Source organism: Dendrobates tinctorius, unplaced genomic scaffold (assembly GCF_039654945.1).
Source record: "Dendrobates tinctorius isolate UK_male_01 unplaced genomic scaffold, ASM3965494v1 ptg000041l, whole genome shotgun sequence".
Taxonomy (NCBI): Eukaryota; Metazoa; Chordata; class Amphibia; order Anura; family Dendrobatidae; genus Dendrobates; species Dendrobates tinctorius.
The window spans coordinates 5,344,800-5,365,168 of record NW_027361709.1 but is presented as its reverse complement, the minus strand read 5'-3'; the positions used below and the strand labels follow the sequence as shown (position 1 = coordinate 5,365,168).

Here is a 20,369-nt window from a genome sequence, read left to right as displayed (position 1 = left end):
TCTGGTCCTACATCACGACACGCAGAAAAATAAAAATACGACAATACTCTGCTCGGCGGAGGCCGACCTGGAATGCATCGGCAGGTAAGATTTGCACCGGAAAGTGGCTCCTAATATCATCTTTGGAAGAATAAAGTGCAATCATATCGATCGTTGTAAACTGGAGAGCGGCCAGAGGGCGGAGGAGAGTGCGGGCACCAGTGATCGGTACCGTGTGCTAACAATACTGTGCTGCTACAGGCCAACAATCCAAAGAGTCAACCATCTACTTACAGGAAAGTGACCTAAAACATTTAGAACCCACGTGCCCAACAAGAAAAAAAAAAAAAAAAGAAAAAGAAAAGAAGTGTTCGGCTTCCCCCCCTGGGATCTGCCCCCATTGGTGTCTACAGGTGAGTGTCTTCTTCCATGGTGTCCGTCTCGTCTTTGCTTGTTTTATTGATCAATGTCTCCCAGCCGTCAGCCCGGAGAGAGGTGCCGCCGTTAAGGCTTGTCTTCTTTTCTTGCATTTCGGATTGGCCGTCCATGGCCACGTCCAGGGTAGGGTTATCGTGGCAGCCGTTCTCAACAAAATGCAGCTCCTTATTGCAAAAACAACAGAGGATGAGTCAGCAACAGGCGAAACACTGAGACACACGCACCTAGCGTGGGGGAAGGGAACTGACAACTGATGGAAGGGTTTCTGATTATAAACGTGGTTGTCAACTCTGCAAATAGATTTCCAAACTAATTAGGTATATTTACTACATAAACATCAACAGCGTCGTCCAAGATTAAGACAACGATAACTTACCAGATCTATTCAAAGTCCGACAACCGGCATCCCAACCAACGAGCTCTTTATATGCTTCTATCACCCACAGGACAAGAATATAACTACTATAATATACTGCCCCCTATGTACGAGAATATAACTACTATAATACTGCCCCCTATGTACGAGAATATAACTACTATAATACTGCCCCTATGTACAAGAATATAACTACTATAATACTGCCCCCTATGTATGAGAATATAACTACTATAATACTGCTCCTATGTACAAGAATATAACTACTATAATACTGCCCCTATGTACAAGACTATAACTACTATAATACTCCCCCTATGTACAAGACTATAACTACTATAATACTGCTCCTATGTATGAGAATATAACTACTATAATACTGCCCCTATGTACAAGAATATAACTACTATAATACTGCCCCTATGTACAAGACTATAACTACTATAATACTCCCCTATGTACAAGACTATAACTACTATAATACTGTTCCTATGTACAAGAATATAACTACTATAATACTGCCCCCTATGTACAAGAATATAACTACTATAATACTGCTCCCTATGTACAAGAATATGACTACTATAATACTGCCTCTATGTACAAGAATATAACTACTATAATACTGCCCCCTATGTACAAGAATATAACTACTATAATACTGCTCCCTATGTACAAGAATATACGGTAACTACTATAATATACTGCCCCCTATGTACGAGAATATAACTACTATAATACTGCCCCTATGTACAAGACTATAACTACTATAATACTCCCCCTATGTACAAGACTATAACTACTATAATACTGCCCCCTATGTATGAGAATATAACTACTATAATACTGCCCCTATGTACAAGAATATAACTACTATAATACTCCCCCTATGTACAAGACTATAACTACTATAATACTGCCCCCTATGTATGAGAATATAACTACTATAATACTGCCCCTATGTACAAGAATATAACTACTATAATACTGCCCCTATGTACAAGACTATAACTACTATAATACTCCCCTATGTACAAGACTATAACTACTATAATACTGCCCCCTATGTACAAGAATATAACTACTATAATACTGCTCCCTATGTACAAGAATATGACTACTATAATACTGCCTCTATGTACAAGAATATAACTACTATAATACTGCCCCCTATGTACAAGAATATAACTACTATAATACTGCTCCCTATGTACAAGAATATACGGTAACTACTATAATATACTGCCCCCTATGTACGAGAATATAACTACTATAATACTGCCCCTATGTACAAGACTATAACTACTATAATACTCCCCCTATGTACAAGACTATAACTACTATAATACTGCCCCCTATGTACAAGAATATAACTACTATAATACTGCCCCCATGTACAAGAATATAACTACTATAATACTGCCTCTATGTACAAGAATATAACTACTATAATACTGCTCCCTATGTACAAGAATATAACTACTATAATACTGCTCCTATGTACAAGACTATAACTACTATAATACTGCCCCTATGTACAAGAATATAACCACTATAATACTGTCCCCAATGTACAAGAATATAACTACTATAATACTGTCCCCAATGTACAAGAATATAACTACTATAATACTGCTCCTATGTACAAGACTATAACTACTATAATACTGCCCCTATGTACAAGAATATAACTACTATAATACTGCCACTATGTACAAGAATATAACTACTATAATACTGCCCCTATGTACAAGAATATAACTACTATAATACTGCTCCTATGTACAAGAGTATAACTACTATAATACTGCTCCTATGTACAAGAATATAACTACTATAATACTGCCCCTATGTACAAGAATATAACTACTATAATACTGCCCCTATGTACAATTATATAACTACTATAATACTCCCCCCCTATGTACAAGAATATAACTACTATAATACTGCCCCTATGTACAAGACTATAACTACTATAATACTGCCCCTATGTACAAGAATATAACTACTATAATACTGCCCCTATGTACAAGAATATAACTACTATAATACTGCTCCTATGTACAAGAGTATAACTAATATAATACTGCTCCTGTGTACAAGAATATAACTACTATAATACTGCCCCTATGTACAAGAGTATAACTACTATAATACTGCTCCTATGTACAAGAATATAACTACTATAATACTGCCCCTATGTACAAGAATATAACTACTATAATACTGCCCCCTATGTACAAGAGTATAACTACTATAATACTGCCCCCTATGTACAAGAATATAACTACTATAATACTGCCCCTATGTACAAGAATATAACTACTATAATACTGCTCCTATGTACAAGAATATAAGGATCATTATTATATAACTTTCTCATTATGTTTTCTGCCTTTCTCACCATATTTTTCAGTTTTGGTAGTCGTTTCTGCCAGCAGATATAAATGAGTCCTGCAATGATGATCATAACACAAATGGAGCCGATAATGACCAACACAATGAAGAGTTTGCCGTAATCGGTCCGGGGAGGGCTGGGCCGGGACTGACAGCTGGCTGTGCTGGAGTAACTTTCAATACCAATCTGTAGAATAGTGAGAACAGTTCATTATTTATTTCTGTGGTTTGTTCATCTTGAAGTTAGATTAGTATTATATAAAGTCGCAAATACATAATGTTCCACAATACGGTAATATTATTAATATTATTTTTTACTATGATAGTTGCATGTATGGAAATGTTCAGATGTGTCCATTACTCTGCTATGTATAATACAGTAGGTTATGAAAATATTCGCCCTCTTGACTTTTTACCTATTTTGTTACATTACAACCTGTATTTAAATAATTTTGTAATCCCATTTGTGTGTGATACATCAGCACTAGTCTAGGTTGGTGAAGTTAGAAAAATATAGATACAAATTAAATTTATTGGATCAAAGAACTAAAAAATGTCATGTGGATATGTATTCACCTCTTTTGCTAAGAAGCCCCTAAAATTTTGTGGTGCAAGCAATTCCCTTCATAAGTTCCATGCTTAGTGACAGGACATCCCCCTGTGTGCAATCTAAGTGACACATCTGTCAGTATATACACTTTACCTTTTCTGAAAGGTCACAGAGGCTGCAGCACCATTACAAGAGGCATCACTAACCAAACACCATGAAGACCAAGGAGATCTCCAAACACCACCATGAAGAGCAAGGAGCTCTCCAAACAACACCATGAAGACCAAGGAGCTCTCCAAACAACACCAGGAAGACCAAGGAGCTCTCCAAACAACACCAGGAAGACCAAGGAGCTCTCCAAACAACACCATGAAGACCAAGGAGCTCTCCAAACAACACCAGGAAGACCAAGGAGCTCTCCAAACAACACCATGAAGACCAAGGAGCTCTCCAAACAACACCAGGAAGACCAAGGAGCTCTCCAAACAACACCAGGAAGACCAAGGAGCTCTCCAAACAACACCAGGAAGACCAAGGAGCTCTCCAAACAACACCAGGAAGACCAAGGAGCTCTCCAAACAACACCAGGAAGACCAAGGAGCTCTCCAAACAACACCAGGAAGACCAAGGAGCTCTCCAAACAACACCATGAAGAGCAAGGAGCTCTCCAAACAACACCATGAAGAGCAAGGAGCTCTCCAAACAACACCATGAAGAGCAAGGAGCTCTCCAAACAACACCATGAAGACCAAGGAGCTCTCCAAACAACACCAGGAAGACCAAGGAGATCTCCAAACAACACCAGGAAGACCAAGGAGCTCTCCAAACAATACCATGAAGAGCAAGGAGCTCTCCAAACAACACCAGGAAGACCAAGGAGATCTCCAAACAACACCAGGAAGACCAAGGAGATCTCCAAACAACACCATGAAGACCAATGAGATCTCCAAACATAGTAACATAGTTTTGAAGGCTGAAGGAAGACCTTATGTCCATCTAGTTCAGCCTATTTTTAGTGCAGCTGTTCTGCATTGTTGATCCTGGGGAAGGCAAAAAACCCACAGAGTAGAAGCCAATTTTCTCCATAGGGAAAAAAAATTCCTTCCCCTAAGCTGGGTCAACCATCTACCTATAATATTCTGTTATTCGTAACCTTCTATACTGTTACTCACAAGAAAAGCCTCCATTCCTTTCTTACATTCATTCAGTGAGTTGGCCATCACCACTTCCTCAGGAAGAGAATTCCAGAGCCTCACTGCTCTTACCGTGAAGAACCCTCTTCTATGCTGGTGCAGAAATTGTCTTTCCTCCAAACGAAGAGAACGCCCCCTTGTTCTTGTCACAGTCCTTGGTACAAACAGTTCATTGGAGAGATCTCTGTATTGCACTCTGATATAATTGTACATATATATTAGGTCTCCCCTAAGTCTTCTCTTTTCTAGAGTAAATAGACCTAATTTTGATAACCTTTCTGGGTATTGTAGTGAACCAACTCCATTTATCATTTTAGTAGCCCGCCTTTGAACCCTTTCAAGTTCAGTAATGTCTTTCTTGAGCACCGGCGTCCAAAATTGCACACAATCCTCCAAGTGTGGTCTGACGAGTGATTTGTACAGAGGGAGAATTATGTTTTCATCTCGTGTCCCCAGACCTCTTCTAATGTATCCCATGACCCTATTTGCTTTGGTGGCAGCTGCCTGACACTGGGCACTCCAATTTAGCTTCTTATTGACTAAGATGCCTAAGTCTTTTTCCATGTCTGATTTCCCCAGCAGTTTCCCATTTAGTAAGTAATTGAAGCCTCTGTTTCTCCTTCCCATGTGCATAACCTTACACTTATCTGTGTTAAACCTCATTTGCCATTTTTCAGCCCAATTCTCCAATTTACTCAAATCTGTCTGTAGTTGCAAACTGTCCTCCTTTGTGTTAACTACCTTACATAGTTTTGTATCATCTGCAAATACTGATATTTTACTGTGTAAGCCATCCACTAGATCATTAATAAATATATTAAATAGTAGGGGGCCCAATACAGAACCCTGTGGTCCCCCACTAGTAACCCTGGCCCAATCTGAGGATGCCCCATTAATAACCACTCTTTGTTTTCTATCACTAAGCCAGCTCCCTACCCATCTACACACATTTTCCCCTAGCCCAAGCTTTCTCATCTTACTTACCAATCTTTGATGTGGGACAGTGTCAAATGCTTTAGAGAAGACCAAGGCGCTCTCCAAACAACACCATGAAGACCAAGGCGCTCTCCAAACAACACCATGAAGACCAAGGCGCTCTCCAAACAACACCATGAAGACCAAGGAGATCTTCAAACACTAGGAAGACCAAGGAGATCTCCAAACAACAACATGAAGACCAAAGAGCTCTCCAAACAACACCATGAAGACCAAGGAGCTCTCCAAACAACACCATGAAGACCAAGGCGCTCTCCAAACAACACCAGGAAGACCAAATAAATCTCCAAACAACACCATGAAGACCAAGAAGATCTTCAAACCCTAGCAAGACCAAGGAGCTCTCCAAACAATACCATGAAGACCAAGGAGATGTCCAAACAACACCATGAAGACCAAGGAGATCTCCAAACAACACCATGAAGATCAAGGAGCTCTCCAAACAACACCATGAAGACCATGGTGCTCTCCAAACAACACCATGAAGACCAAGGAGATCTTCAAACACTAGGAAGACCAAGGAGATCTCCAAACAACACCATGAAGACCAAAGAGCTCTCCAAACAACACCATGAAGACCAAGGAGCTCTCCAAACAACACCATGAAGACCAAGGAACTCTCCAAACAAAACTATGAAGACCAAGGAGATCTTCAAACAACACCAGGAAGACTAAGGAGATCTCCAAACAACACCAGGAAGACCAAGGAGATCTCTAAACAACACCAGGAAGACCAAGGAGATGTCCAAACAACACCAGGAAGACCAAGGAGATGTCCAAACAACACCATGAAGACCAAGGAGATGTCCAAACAACACCATGAAGACCAAGGAGATGTCCAAACAACACCATGAAGACCAAGGAGATGTCCAAACAACACCATGAAGACCAAGGAGATGTCCAAACAACACCATGAAGACCAAGGAGATCTCCAAACAAATCAGGGGCAACGTTGTAGAGAAGTACAAGTCAGAATTGCATTATAAGAAAATTTCCCAATCTCTGATGATCCCCCGAGTACCATCAAATCCAGTGCCCTCACAGGAAAAAAATATAGCACCACAACAAACCTGCCAAGAGACGGCCGCCCACCAAAAATTTCAGGCCGGGCAAGGAGGGAATAAATCAGGAGCAGCACAGAGACGAAACTTAACCCTGAAGGAGCTGCAGAGTTCCCAAGCAGAGACTAGAGTATCTGTCCATACGACCACAATAAGCCGTACACTCCACAGAGGTGGCCTTTATGGAAGAGTTAAGAGAAAAAATCCTTTCCTTACACACAAAAATTGTAAGGCTCCTTTTGAGTTTGTCAAAAGAGATATGGCAGACTCCCCAAATGTATGGAGGAAGGTGCTGTGGACAGGTGAGACCAAAATTGAACTTTTTGGCCACCAAAGTAAACGCTGTGTTTGACGTGACGCCAAACCAACGGAGCTCCTGATCCCTAGAACACCATCCACACAGTGAAACACGGTGGTGGCAGCATCATGCTCTGAACCGCTTTTCGGCAGCAGGAACAGGTAAAATAGTCTGAGACAAGGGGATGGTGCAAAATACAGGAATATTCTTGTGTAAAACCAGTCTAATACAGTGAGTGATTTGAGACTATGATGGAGGTTCACTTTCCAACAAGACAATGACCCAAAGCATACTGCTAAAGCAACACTCGATGGGTTTAAGGGGAAATGTGTAAATGTTTTGGAGCGTCCGAGTCACAGGCCAGACCTTAATCCAATGGAGAATCTGTGGTCAGACTTGAAGATTTCCGTTCACCAGAGGAAACATCTAACCTGACTCATAATGACTTATCCATAGCGACTTACAGCTGTAAGGAGGCTCTACAAAGTACTGACTTTAGGGGGTGAATAGTTATGCACGCTGAAGTTTTCAGTTATTTTGTCCTATTAGCTGTTTGCTTCACAATAAAAAAGAAAAACAAAATGTTCACAGTCGTAGACACGTTCTCTACATGAACTGATGCAATCTTAAAATAAAAAAACAGTGAAATTCCAGGTTGTGAGGCAGCAAAGTACGAAAAATTACAAGGTGGTGAATAGATTGCAGCTTGTGAGCAGGGCCCTCACTCCTTTGGATATCGGAGAGATGTTTATTCTTTACTTTCTTTATTGTCTGTACAAGTCCCCTGTAAAATTGTAAAATGCTACAGAATATGTTGGCGCTATCGAAATATAAATGATTATTATTATTACTTTTGCACGCTGTGTTCTGCTACTTGAAATGTGAGCTGACTGCCCTCTACTGGACATCTGGTAAAATTACATGTGATGATTTTTTTGGACTTGACCATTAAATAGTTCTATTTTGGAGTCTGACGATAAATGTGTTACTGCTTTCAATGGGCGTTGTACAAAGCCATATACATTGGGCTCCACCTAGTGGTGACCGCAGGCAGACAGAACTTTATCATGCCTGTGCAGGGAGTTTGGAGCGCTGTATCCCAGAAACCACTATAAAGATCTATTAAGAAATGAATACAAGCTACGGTATGTATATAATATGTGTATATAAATATATAGTATGGACTACGAACCTCTGCAAGACTCCTCTTTATGTCTCCAAGTGCCGTGAAGACGTCTTTTACAGGAACCACACCTGTACACAGCAGATAATGGGATTAGCTGGATGCAAATGTTAGGGGTCCTGATGCTTCTCACAGCTGGGTGTTCGTTACATTTGTTTCCGCTGTAGACTATCCTCCTCCTACAGCTACACACAGACTGATAGATTATATCTGCGCTGATACTTGGTGATTGAGGATTGGTCTAGACCAGGGATCAGGCAGCTCCACAGTTATTGTGGAACTACAACTCTCAGCATGCCCTGACAGGAGGGGACTGCTGATTGTTGTAGTTTTCACAGCCGCAACTTTTCCTGACTGTTCTGATTTAAAGGGATATTTCCATCTCATAGAGCGGTGGCAATGTTGGATATATCGTCACTTTATAGTCGTGGGGGTCTGACCATATTAATCCTCACTGATCTTATTGAATGCCGTAGTGATATACCCCTGATTGATAGGTCAGGATCAGTGGGGGTCTCAGAGCTCAGACCCCAGACGACCATAAAGTGATGGCATCGCCTAATGATAGGCAATCAAGTGTATGAGAAGGGAATACCCCTTTAATAGTGATTTTGCACCACTCGTCCTGCACATTGGTGCCCACCATTATCTATAGCCCCCCGGTATGTGCCTCGTGCGGCTTCATGAGTCCGAGACTTACGCTCTTCGTCTGTGATTGTCATCAGCAGGTGATTATCATTCTCGTTAGGTTTGCTCAGGAAGATCACCCAGTCCCTTTGAGGAGGGTCCGTTTTCCATGCTAGTGCCCCCTCCAGCAACGACAGTAGATGTTGCCCCTTCTGCCATCTGAACTCCTCCTATAAAAATAATACCGCAGTTAGGCAATGCAGCATTTGTACGGCAATCCTCCGTTACCACTTATTAAACCCATTAAATGAAAAAAAAAATATTATAACTTATAGCTTTCAATGCAAAACCACAGTGGACATCCAGTAGGGAAAGACAGAACTTGTGTGTAGTGGGGCACAGGATGTTTTGGGCTCCTGTCTGTACTGAAGAACGGAAGAAAGTTATAACAGCTAGAGTTTTCACCAGCTGTTGTAACATGATCCAGACAGATCTGTCTGAATGGAGGGAGTGCAGAGGGCATCTGAGCCAGGAAAAGGGAAGACCTCCTGCAGGAGAGGAAAATGTGTGCCTAATGTGCATGTGCATGTGTGTATGCATCTGAAATTTGCATTTGTATGTCGGGTGTAACGTGTATTTTAATGTGGATATTTGTGTGTGTAATTCGCGTACGTATGTGTGTATCATGTAGCAGTAGTATATGTGTGTGTATAATGTGCGTGTGGATAATGTGCGTGTGTGTAACGTGCATGTAAGTATGTGGAAAATGTATTTGTACTATATGTATGTGTGTATGTATATGGGTGTAATGTGTGTTTAGTGTGTATAGTGTGTCTATTGTGCATCATGTAGCAGTATGTGTGTGTATAACGTGGGGGAGTAATGCGCATATATATATATGGGGGAGTAATGTGCATATATATATTTGTGTGTGTAAAGTGCACCATACGTTATGTGGGTGAATATATGACAGATATATATGTATAGATATATATTTTTGTCCCATCTCCCGTCCCTGTTACATCACTGCTGATTCCTCACTGTCTACTGTTTATGTTCCATTTCCAGGCTCTGCTACATCATTGCTGAATCCTCTCTGTCCAATGTTTCTGTCCTGTCTCCCGGCTCTGCTACATCGTTGCTGAATCCTCACTGTCCAATGTCTCTATCCCGTGTCCTGTCTCTGCTACATCGTTGCTGAATCCTCTCTGTCCAATGTTTCTATCCAGTCTCTCGGCTCTGCTACATCGTTGCTGAATCCTCTCTGTCCAATGTTTCTATCCAGTCTCTCGGCTCTGCTACATCGTTGCTGAATCCTCTCTGTTCAATGTTTCTGTCCCGTCTCCCGGCTCTGTTACATCGTTGCTGAATCCTTTCTGTCCCGTCTCTGCTACATCATTGCTGAATCCTCTCTGTCCAATGTTTTTATCCCGTCTCCCCGGCCTGATTACATCATTGCTGAATCCTCACTGTCCAATGTCTCTATCCCGTGTCCTGGCTCTGCTACATCATTGCTGAATCCTCTCTGTCCAATGTTTCTATCCAGTCTCTCGGCTCTGCTACATCGTTGCTGAATCCTCTCTGTTCAATGTTTCTGTCCTGTCTCCCGGCTCTATTACTTCAGTGCTGAATCCTTTCTGTCCCGTCTCTGCTACATCATTGCTGAATCCTCTCTGTTCAATGTTTCTGTCCCGTCTCCTGGCTCTGCTACATCGTTGCTGAATCCTCACTGTCCAATGTCTCTATCCCGTGTCCTGGCTCTGCTACATCATTGCTGAATCCTCTGTCCAATGTTTTTATCCCATCTCCCCGGCTCGATTACATCGTTGCTGAATCCTCGCTGTCCAATGTTTCTATCCAGTCTCTCGGCTCTGCTACATCGTTGCTGAATCCTCTCTGTTCAATGTTTCTATCCAGTCTCTCGGCTCTGCTACATCGTTGCTGAATCCTCACTGTCCAATGTCTCTATCCCGTGTCCTGGCTCTGCTACATCATTGCTGAATCCTCTGTCCAATGTTTTTATCCCGTCTCCCCGGCTCTATTACATCATTGCTGAATCCTTTCTGTCCCGTCTCCCCGGCTCGATTACATCGTTGCTGAATCCTCTCTGTCCAATGTTTCTGTCCCGTCACCCGGGTCTATTACATCGTTCCTGAATCCTCTCTGTCCACTGTTTCTGCCCATCTCTGCTACATTATTGCTGAATCCTCTCTGTCCACTGTTTCTGCCCATCTCTGCTACATTATTGCTGAATCCTCTCTGTCCACTGTTTCTGTCCCGTCTCCCGGCTCTGCTACATCGTTCCTGAATCCTCTCTGTCCACTGTTTCTGTCCCATCTCCCGGCTCTGCTACACCATTCCTGAATCCTCTCTGTCCACTGTTTCTGTCCCGTCTTCCGGCTCTGCTACATCGTTCCTGAATCCTCTCTGTCCAGTGTTTCTATCTTGTCTCCCGGCTCTGCTACATCGTTCCTGAATCCTCTCTGTCCCCTGGTTTCTGTCCCGTCTCCCGGCTCTGCTACATCGTTCCTGAATCCTCTCTGTCCTGTTTCTGTCCTGTCTCTGCTACTTGCTATTGATTTAGTTCATTTCCACGGACATAAATTCTGGTTTAGCACCAAAGTCCGGGGTATCAGCCGGGTACCTTAAACCTTAGCTGAAGTTGCTGTAAAGGATTCCTTACAAATGAATGGACCAACGCAGAAAAGTGAGACCGGCACCGTAATAACGACCGTGTATAATAAGTCCTACGGATATTAAGGATACGGTGTTGGGGGGGGGGGTCACATACTGTGTATGACACATGGAAAAAACGATGTAAATGATGGAACGTGAACAATAAGATTCTCATCCTTGCAGCGGTAAAACGCAACATAAAAGGCCGTGGACTTGTATTATCAGCCCATGGCCGCCGGTCAGTGAAGGCTGCCCCGTGGCCACTAATGAGGGCCTCCTCCGTGTACCCGGCGACGCTCTGCTGGTACAGAAAGGTCACCGAGCGCTTCCACATTCCTCCCGCCCGCCAGGCAGGCTGTCTAATCCCAGCTCCTGTTGCCATAGTAACGCAGAAACCCTGGAGATGGTTAATAAAGACAGTCGACAGTTGTCATGGCGACTGCTAAATCTCAGGGCAGGCTCCGGCCTGCGCTCCAACAATGCAATTTGGAGGCAAAAGCCGACACAAATTCCTCGCCAGCTATGGAGGCGATAGCTCACCGCAGATGATAATTGGGGGTTTTGTGATAAATGTGTCCAGGCGGGCGGCTCACGCTACCTGTTGTGCGTACACCATCCACAGGCCCGCATGTAAAAAAAAAAAAAAAAAAAATGTCTACTGCAACCGCGCTGCTTCAAACAGAGGAATGGAAAGGTATACCGGCCCAATGGAGGCCAAAAGCTTCATGGCGTGAGTTTATGAGCCGTACATCACCAAGCACAATGCCGAGCGTCGGATGGAGTGGTGTAAAGCCAAAACATATCGTGTGGAGTGACGAATCATGCTTCAGAGCTATCAAAACATGTTGGGAGTTATAGTTCCACCCCAGCAGGAAATTTAAATATTGGACATCGTCTTTATCCAAGTCCATTGTATTAAAATGGGGTAATGGGGGAATAATGGCGATCAGTGCTTACCTTAGTAAAGACTGGAAGCGACCGCTCCTTTACCAACCACTTTAGTACAGTCGGAGTACTATTTAAAGGGGTTTTCCACTTTCAGAAAACTCATGTCCTCCAGCTGCAGTTTGTTTAAAAACAAAACAAAAACTGTGCTCAACTCACCCTCTCCAGGTCCAGTTGCTGAGACTCCGCCACTGCTCCTGGTGCCTGTTATTGTCTGCAGCGCTGACATCACGAGGACAGCGCTGCAGTCAATCAGTGAACTCAGCAGTGCTGAGCGGCATTGTGCCGTCAACTCGGGCAGAGAAACTGAGCTCACAATAACATATACTGGGAGCAGTAGTGCAGACTCAGTCCTGGACCTGGGGAGGGTTAGCAAAGCATTTTCTTTTTTTACAAATTGCAGCCAGGGAACAGGGGCGGCTTTTTCTGAAATTGGAAAACCCTTTTAATACTGATTATGGCGCACCAGGCCCCATTCAGCTCTGGGCTCATAATAAGAATTATGACGTTTCAGACAAACACACAGGTACTTACGCAGTCAATATCATCCGACATGTTCAGTATAACATAGTTCTTTCCAGCCAAATTAATCCAATCCTTGCAGATTACCTGGAAATAAAATTGGTAAATGTAACTCGAAAAATAATACATCGACAGAAATGCGGTAACGTCAGACTGGTCCTTAAAGGAGCTCACACACCAGATACTATGGCAAGACTAGCGCTGCAAACATGGAATATTTAGGAAGTAACCACCAGCTCCGAAGGTTCTTCTTGTGGCTGGTCCACATTATTACTGAGGACCTGATATCTCCAGAAAGTCCTCTGGTGGGCTAGCTTGACCTCAGACTTGAGATCTGATCTGAGAATGACATTTAAAAATATATTTATGGTTTATGGCCCAGAGTACATTATGGCCCATCACCACTACGAATTCTGACTGTCTCAGAATCTCAGCACTCGCCCTACCCCAAATCCTACAACTGTGATTCCAGTGCTCAAGAAACCATAGAGCGTTCATTGCCCGGCCGTACCTGATGTGACCCCATTGATACCTCGCTAGGGACCACTGCCTTGGTGGAATATTCATCTCGTTGGGTAGAAATCCTAATTTTCCCTTCTTCACTGACAATATGCAATGACTGGGTTGATAGGCCGTCATCTTCATGATATCCAGGTCCATGAAGGGAATGTCCTGCTGGAAGCCCCCGTGAATCAGCTGGAGGTCCAGGCCGGGTGTTTGACTCGTGGTTGTGGTTTACATGATGGTTCTTGGACCATGAATGTTTCCTGTTCTTCCTGGAAGGTTTGGCCGTTGGGTGAACAGTAGTAGTGACCAACAGCTTGGAAAGTGTCCTATCCTCAATATTAGGAAATGGTGCTATCCTCTCATTCTGTGCTGTTGTCTGGATGGTGTCCTCTTCTTCTGGGATCTTGGCGCTTGGAGATGCAGGTTTGGAGGAGTCATCGATGTCCGTAGACCGCAACGTTGTAGATGTTTCCGGGATGTCTTTAGGTAAACTGCTGCGATCCGTGGTCTCTTCATGGTTAACACCATCGATATTTGTGGTTTCTGGTCCATCTGTGGAGGAAATCACATATTATCTTCTGTTTTTACATGTGAGGGGTGTAAACCCATTTTTATCTATTACCTCTCAGAGATGAGGGCTTGTTAAAAAGTAGACAACTATTTATGAGCTGAGTATAAACTGCAGCAATGTTATCTCCTGCCCTGATAGTTTGTACCTTTATTTTCCCCCTGCACTGACACATTGTATTTGTTTTGCCCCCAAAATATTTAGTTTACTGAATATTTTCTAGGCAGGAGACAATTGTAACAACTGTGTAAAAGGTTTGGTCTTCAAGAGTTTTCTGCTTCAGGAAGAACAGAGAACTTAAAGTGGTAAAAATAACAAATCTAACAAAAAGAACATTAGAAAGAATTTTTATTAAAGAGTGATTGAGAATTATATACTCAAGACTGAAAGAGTCAGAGGTGGGGACCATGAATTACACAATGGTCTCATCATGCAGTCAAGTCACCTCCAATAAAAGCTGATTTGATAGCACAGACCGCCCCACACAGTACAAACACACTGCAATTTATGCCCTCCACACTCCTGACAGAATGTTACTATGAGACTGATCCTGAACTGATCCTGAGTTACATCCTGTATTTTACTCCAGAGCTGCACTCACTATTCTGCTGCTGCAGTCACTGTGTACATACATTACATTACTGATCCTGAGTTACATCCTGTATTATACTCCAGAGCTGCACTCACTATTCTGCTGGTGCAGTCACTGTGTACATACATTACTGTTCCTGAGTTACATGCTGTATTATACCCCAGAGCTGCACTCACTATTCTGCTGGTGCAGTCACTGTGTACATACATTACATTACTGTTCCTGAGTTACATGCTGTATTATACCCCAGAGCTGCACTCACTATTCTGCTGGTGCAGTCACTGTGTACATACATTACATTACTGATCCTGAGTTACCTCCTGTATTTTACTCCAGAGCTGCACTCACTATTCTGATGGTGCAGTCACTGTGTACATACATTACATTACTGTTCCTGAGTTACATGCTGTATTATACCCCAGAGCTGCACTCACTATGCTGCTGGTGCAGTCACTGTGTACATACATTACATTACTGATCCTGAGTTACATCCTGTATTATACTCCAGAGCTGCACTCACTATTCTGCTGGTGCAGTCACTGTGTACATACATTGCATTACTGATCCTGAGTTACATCCTGTATTATACTCCAGAGCTGCACTCACTATTCTGCTGGTGCAGTCACTGTGTACATACATTACATTCTGTATTATACTCCAGAGCTGCGCTCACTATTCTGCTGGTGCAGTCACTGTGTACATACATTACATTACTGATCCGGAGTTACAACCTACATCACATTCCAGGGCTGCACTCACTCTTCTGCTGGTGGAGTGACTGTATTAAAAAAATAGCAAAATTGTAGGTGTAGCTTTAATAAGAATAAGTAATGTAATGTATGTCCAAAGTGACTGCACCAGCAGAACAGTGAGTTCAGCTCTGGGGTACAGGATGTAACTCAGGATCAGTAATGTAATGTATGTACACAGTGACTGCACCAGCAGAATAGTGAGTGCAGCTCTGGAGTATAATACAGGATGTAACTCAGGATCAGTAATGTAATGTATGTACACAGTGACTGCACCAGCAGAATAGAGAGTGCAGCTCTGGGGTATAATACAGGATGTAACTCGGGATCAGAAATGTAATGTATGTACACAGTGACTGCACCAGCAGAATAGTGAGTGCAGCTCTGGGGTATAATTTAGGATGTAACTCAGGATCAGTAATGTAATGTATGTACACAGTGACTGCACCAGCAGAATAGTGAGTGCAGCTCTGGGGTATAATACAGGAGGTAACTCAGGATCAGTAATGTAATGTATGTACATAGTGACTGCACCAGCAGAATAGTGAGTGCAGCTCTGGAGTATAATACAGGATGTAACTCTGGATCAGTAATGTAATGTATGTACATAGTGACTGCACCAGCAGAATAGTGAGTGTAGCTCTGGAGTATAATACAGGATGTAATTCAGGATCAGTAATGTAATGTATGTACATAGTGACTGCACCAGCAGAATAGTGAGTGCAGCTCCGGAGTATAATACAGGATGTAACTCAGGATCAGTAATGTAATGTATGTACACAGTGACTGCACCAGCAGAATAGTGAGTGCAGCTCTGGGGTATAATACAGCATGTAACTCAGGATCAGTAATGTAATGCATGTACACAGTGACTGCACCAGCAGAATAGTGAGTGCAGCTCCTGAGGAAAAGTAATGTAGTATATTTCCTAACTATGTATATGTTGCTTTCAGCGTGGCACATACACATTTCCCAGGTTTCCCAGGAATCAGTGGTTTTCAGACCCCACATATCTGACCGTATATTTGATGTCGCTCGACCTTTAAGCATTAGGTACAATGGGGTCTCTGCTCTTACCTGTCTGACTTCTGCTTTGATCTTCGCTACCATTCGATTTCCTCACTTCATCATCCCAGAAATATTTTGGTGACTGAAAAATGGAGATTTCCTCTGTCTCTTGGCTGGAAAATCCAGAGCCCTGAGGTGCATTGAGGAGGTTGTGCCGAAAGTCGGTGTCTGTGTAGCCTTCGCCGCCTCGCTCGCTGGAATCCACGCTCTCCAGATTGGACAATGATGACACGTCCAGCAGAGAGGTGGAGGAGAGCCCTTCTGTATGGGGGTCCTCACAGGTGACCAGGAGGAAGCAGGAGACCCCTGCGGAGAGAGACCCGGCCACACTAATATATAACAATATCACTGCGCCTCCCAGATGACACACTACAACTCCCAGCATGAGCAGGATAACAAACTGATGCATTTTAGTCCCGGTGTGAACCCCAAATGCGTCAGTCACATAAAGGATGATGGATTTTTATTTCACTATATCCAAAGACGTAGTTAAAGGGAAGATCATATTAAAGGGGTTGTCCGATGAACCACATTTATCACCTAATCACAGAAATATGATAAATATATGATGAATTCTGACAATGGGGGCGCAAAATCCTCTATGTGCATGGAGTGGTAGCGGGCATATAGGACCACCACACATGCTCACTATCGCTGCATTCACAAGGGGACTATAGGACCCCAGTCTTGGGATTACTGGGGGTCCCAGGGGATCATACACTTATCTACAACAGAGATTATGTACATTGTTTATGGGACAACCCCTTTAAGAATAAAGGATTAGTCTATCACGCCATATGGCAGCCTTATAGTACATAAATAATACCGCCACATAGTGTCTTATTAATACCACTGTTACGATGTGTATTTGTAAAATATTACCACCGCCAACACCACAAGTTTAGACAATGGAGGGGTGGAAAGGTGGAGGCGCTAGGTAGATTGCCCCCTTCGCCCGTGCTATGCACGGCGGTTGGAGGGAGTAATTGGTTAAAGACTAACAACCACGATCTGCGTCCAAGAAAGCGGTAGTTCTCAATTACAGGAGCGGCGTTACACCCCCTGATGGGAGGACGCGCGTCGGTGTCACGCAGACACATTGCTAAATTAATGATGTGATCCTCGAGGGGCCTGTTTAGCGTGATGAATGTCTCGCAGCCGCGACAGATCCCTAATCTCATTACATGTTCTGAGACGGGAGGACGTGCGCCAAATAAAGCAGACGGGCACTTCTGCCAGGCCGGGCCCAAAGAGCTTGCACTCTAATTAGAGTGCCAGACGTCGCGGGACACAATGGCCTCTATATATACAGATTCCTGCTGGGCTGGCAGGCCTCCTCTGGACAGGACCCAAGGTGCCATTGTGAGACGTGCCCTCCCTTTGCTGCATGAATTTTTAAAATAGCATGCATGGTGTCAGACACTGCGACACAATCCGCCGGTGCCACTCAAATGCCGGAATGAAGCAGATCTTACCCAACAAGAGGTGCCAGGCTCGCAGCATCTTCACGTCAGTATGTTAGGTCCACCCTTGGAGCAGAGGACATCCCTATAGCCCAGGAATGGATGGAGGGCGCTGCAATGCCAGCTTGCTTCTTTTTTTCTTTTTTCTCCTTACCGGGGTCTTTCTTTCTGCAGGGTGAGATCTACAGGTGTCGGAGAATCGCTGCCCACTTCAAAGTGTCACCGGGCAAATTCCTGTTGAGAAAGAACCATCAAAATCACCAGGGTATTTAGAGGCAGCGTGGACATTTACTACTGGGACCGGCGGGCCAGCATTGGACATTGGGGCATGGGTCAGCTCTTAGTAGGGTGACGGAGGGAGATCTCCCAGCACCGGCTCGATCTTCTAGTATAAGGAGGGCCAGGAACTGTAAGAGGCCATAGGGGCAGGTGGCAGGGGCATCGCCTAATCTGTGCTATGACCCAATGACCAAGCCCAGGGGTCTGTATCCTCCACCACTGACTGATACATTCGCTGCATCTCCCTGATACATAGCATCGTGCACAGATACTCACCTCCTCCCTGCAGGGCTGGCGCAGTGTCTGTCTGCAGATCTCCGCTCACCCTCATGGTCCTACTGCCCGCATTCTGCAGACAGCTCCTCCTCCGTCCCCAATGACAATACTCTGCACAGAAGGGGCTGCAATGGCAACTGGACCCCTAAAGCCAGCACGTAGCCCCCCCACCCCATATAGGAGCAGCGTGCTATGGAGACCATTACATCTCACTCTAGATGATGTAGGGACGTAAGCAGTCCCGGAAGCTTGCTTTGTAACATCATTCACTATATTTTGTTATCCATTAAAAGGGATCACACCCACAAGATTCCTATTTTGTTTCTCTCACTGAGAGCACTTTATATATTTATCTCACTATAGACAAACAATGGTGCAGGAGACCGCTGGCAGCGAGGCCAGAAGAGTTGTCATAGTAGCTTCCCGAAAAGAAACAACCTGGGGGCGCGATTCATCATTTGCGTTTCCTTTTATATTTTAAATTTTTGTGTTATTTGCTGAGGTTTTCCTGGGGACACATCAGAAGGAGCCACGCGGTTATTTTTTGCAAAATTATTAATTTGCATCTTTTTATAGTCAAAAAGTCACATGTTCCGCTAAAATGACAAAAAAAAATGTGCCAAAATTTCAGGCGCGTGTAAAATGGCTCCAGGGGGTGGTGGACGGGACTGGAGCACATTTTTTTCAAGAAATTTTGTGACCCTTAGAAAAGTCGCAAACGAAGAATCAGTTCTAAATGCCCTAAACTCGTCCACAATAGTGAACTAAAAAACAGTGCAATAGAAAGGTGAAAAAGGAGCAAAGCCCTAAAAACGCGACAAGTAACAGGCACAAATGTACAGGAAAGGTATCAACCACGGAGGACTCAATTCTAAATATTCTTCTAGGCACAAATGTAATAATGAACCAGGCGCATTGTGATGGTGCAGGTTACCCGAGAAGTTGTGATGTCACACCTGCTCATCTAATCTCCACTCGTGATGTCACAGCTGCTCATCTAATCTCCACTCGTGATGTCACAGCTGCTCATCTAATCTCCACTCGTGATGTCACAGCTGCTTATCTAATCTCCACTCGTGATGTCATAGCTGCTCATCTAATCTCCACTCGTGATGTCACAGCTGCTCATCTAATCTTCACTCATGATGTCACAGCTGCTCATCTAATCTCCACTCGTCTTGTCATAGCTGCTTATCTAATCCCCACTCGTGATGTCACAGCTGCTCATCTAATCTCCAATCGTGATGTCATACCTGCTTATCTAATCCCCACTCGTGATGTCACAGCTGCTCATCTTATCCCCACTCGTGATGTCATAGCTGCTCATCTAATCTCCACTCGTGATGTCATAGCTGCTTATCTAATCCCCACTCGTGATGTCACAGCTGCTCATCTAATCTCCACTCGTGATGTCATACCTGCTTATCTAATCCCCACTCGTGATGTCACAGCTGCTCATCTTATCCCCACTCGTGATGTCACAGCTGCTCATCTAATCTCCACTCGTGATGTCATTGCTGCTTATCTAATCCCCACTCGTGATGTCACAGCTGCTCATCTAATCTCCACTCGTGATGTCACACCTGCTTATCTAATCCCCACTCGTGATGTCATAGCTGCTCA

General features: G+C 43.6%; 1 protein-coding gene across 1 annotated transcript; it reads right to left on the bottom strand.

Moving 5' to 3' along the window:
* Positions 1–317: 317 nt before the first annotated feature.
* PODXL2 (podocalyxin like 2) lies at positions 318–18,964 on the bottom strand. The gene is made up of 9 exons (XM_073575043.1): positions 18,747–18,964; positions 18,204–18,425; positions 16,738–17,034; positions 13,756–14,303; positions 13,257–13,331; positions 9,175–9,331; positions 8,484–8,545; positions 3,201–3,380; positions 318–581 (listed from the first exon to the last, which is right to left on the bottom strand). The coding sequence occupies exons 2-9, from the start codon at positions 18,229–18,231 to the stop codon at positions 387–389; spliced, it is 1,542 nt and encodes a 513-aa protein (XP_073431144.1). The 5' UTR covers positions 18,232–18,425; positions 18,747–18,964; the 3' UTR covers positions 318–386.
* Positions 18,965–20,369: the final 1,405 nt, after the last annotated feature.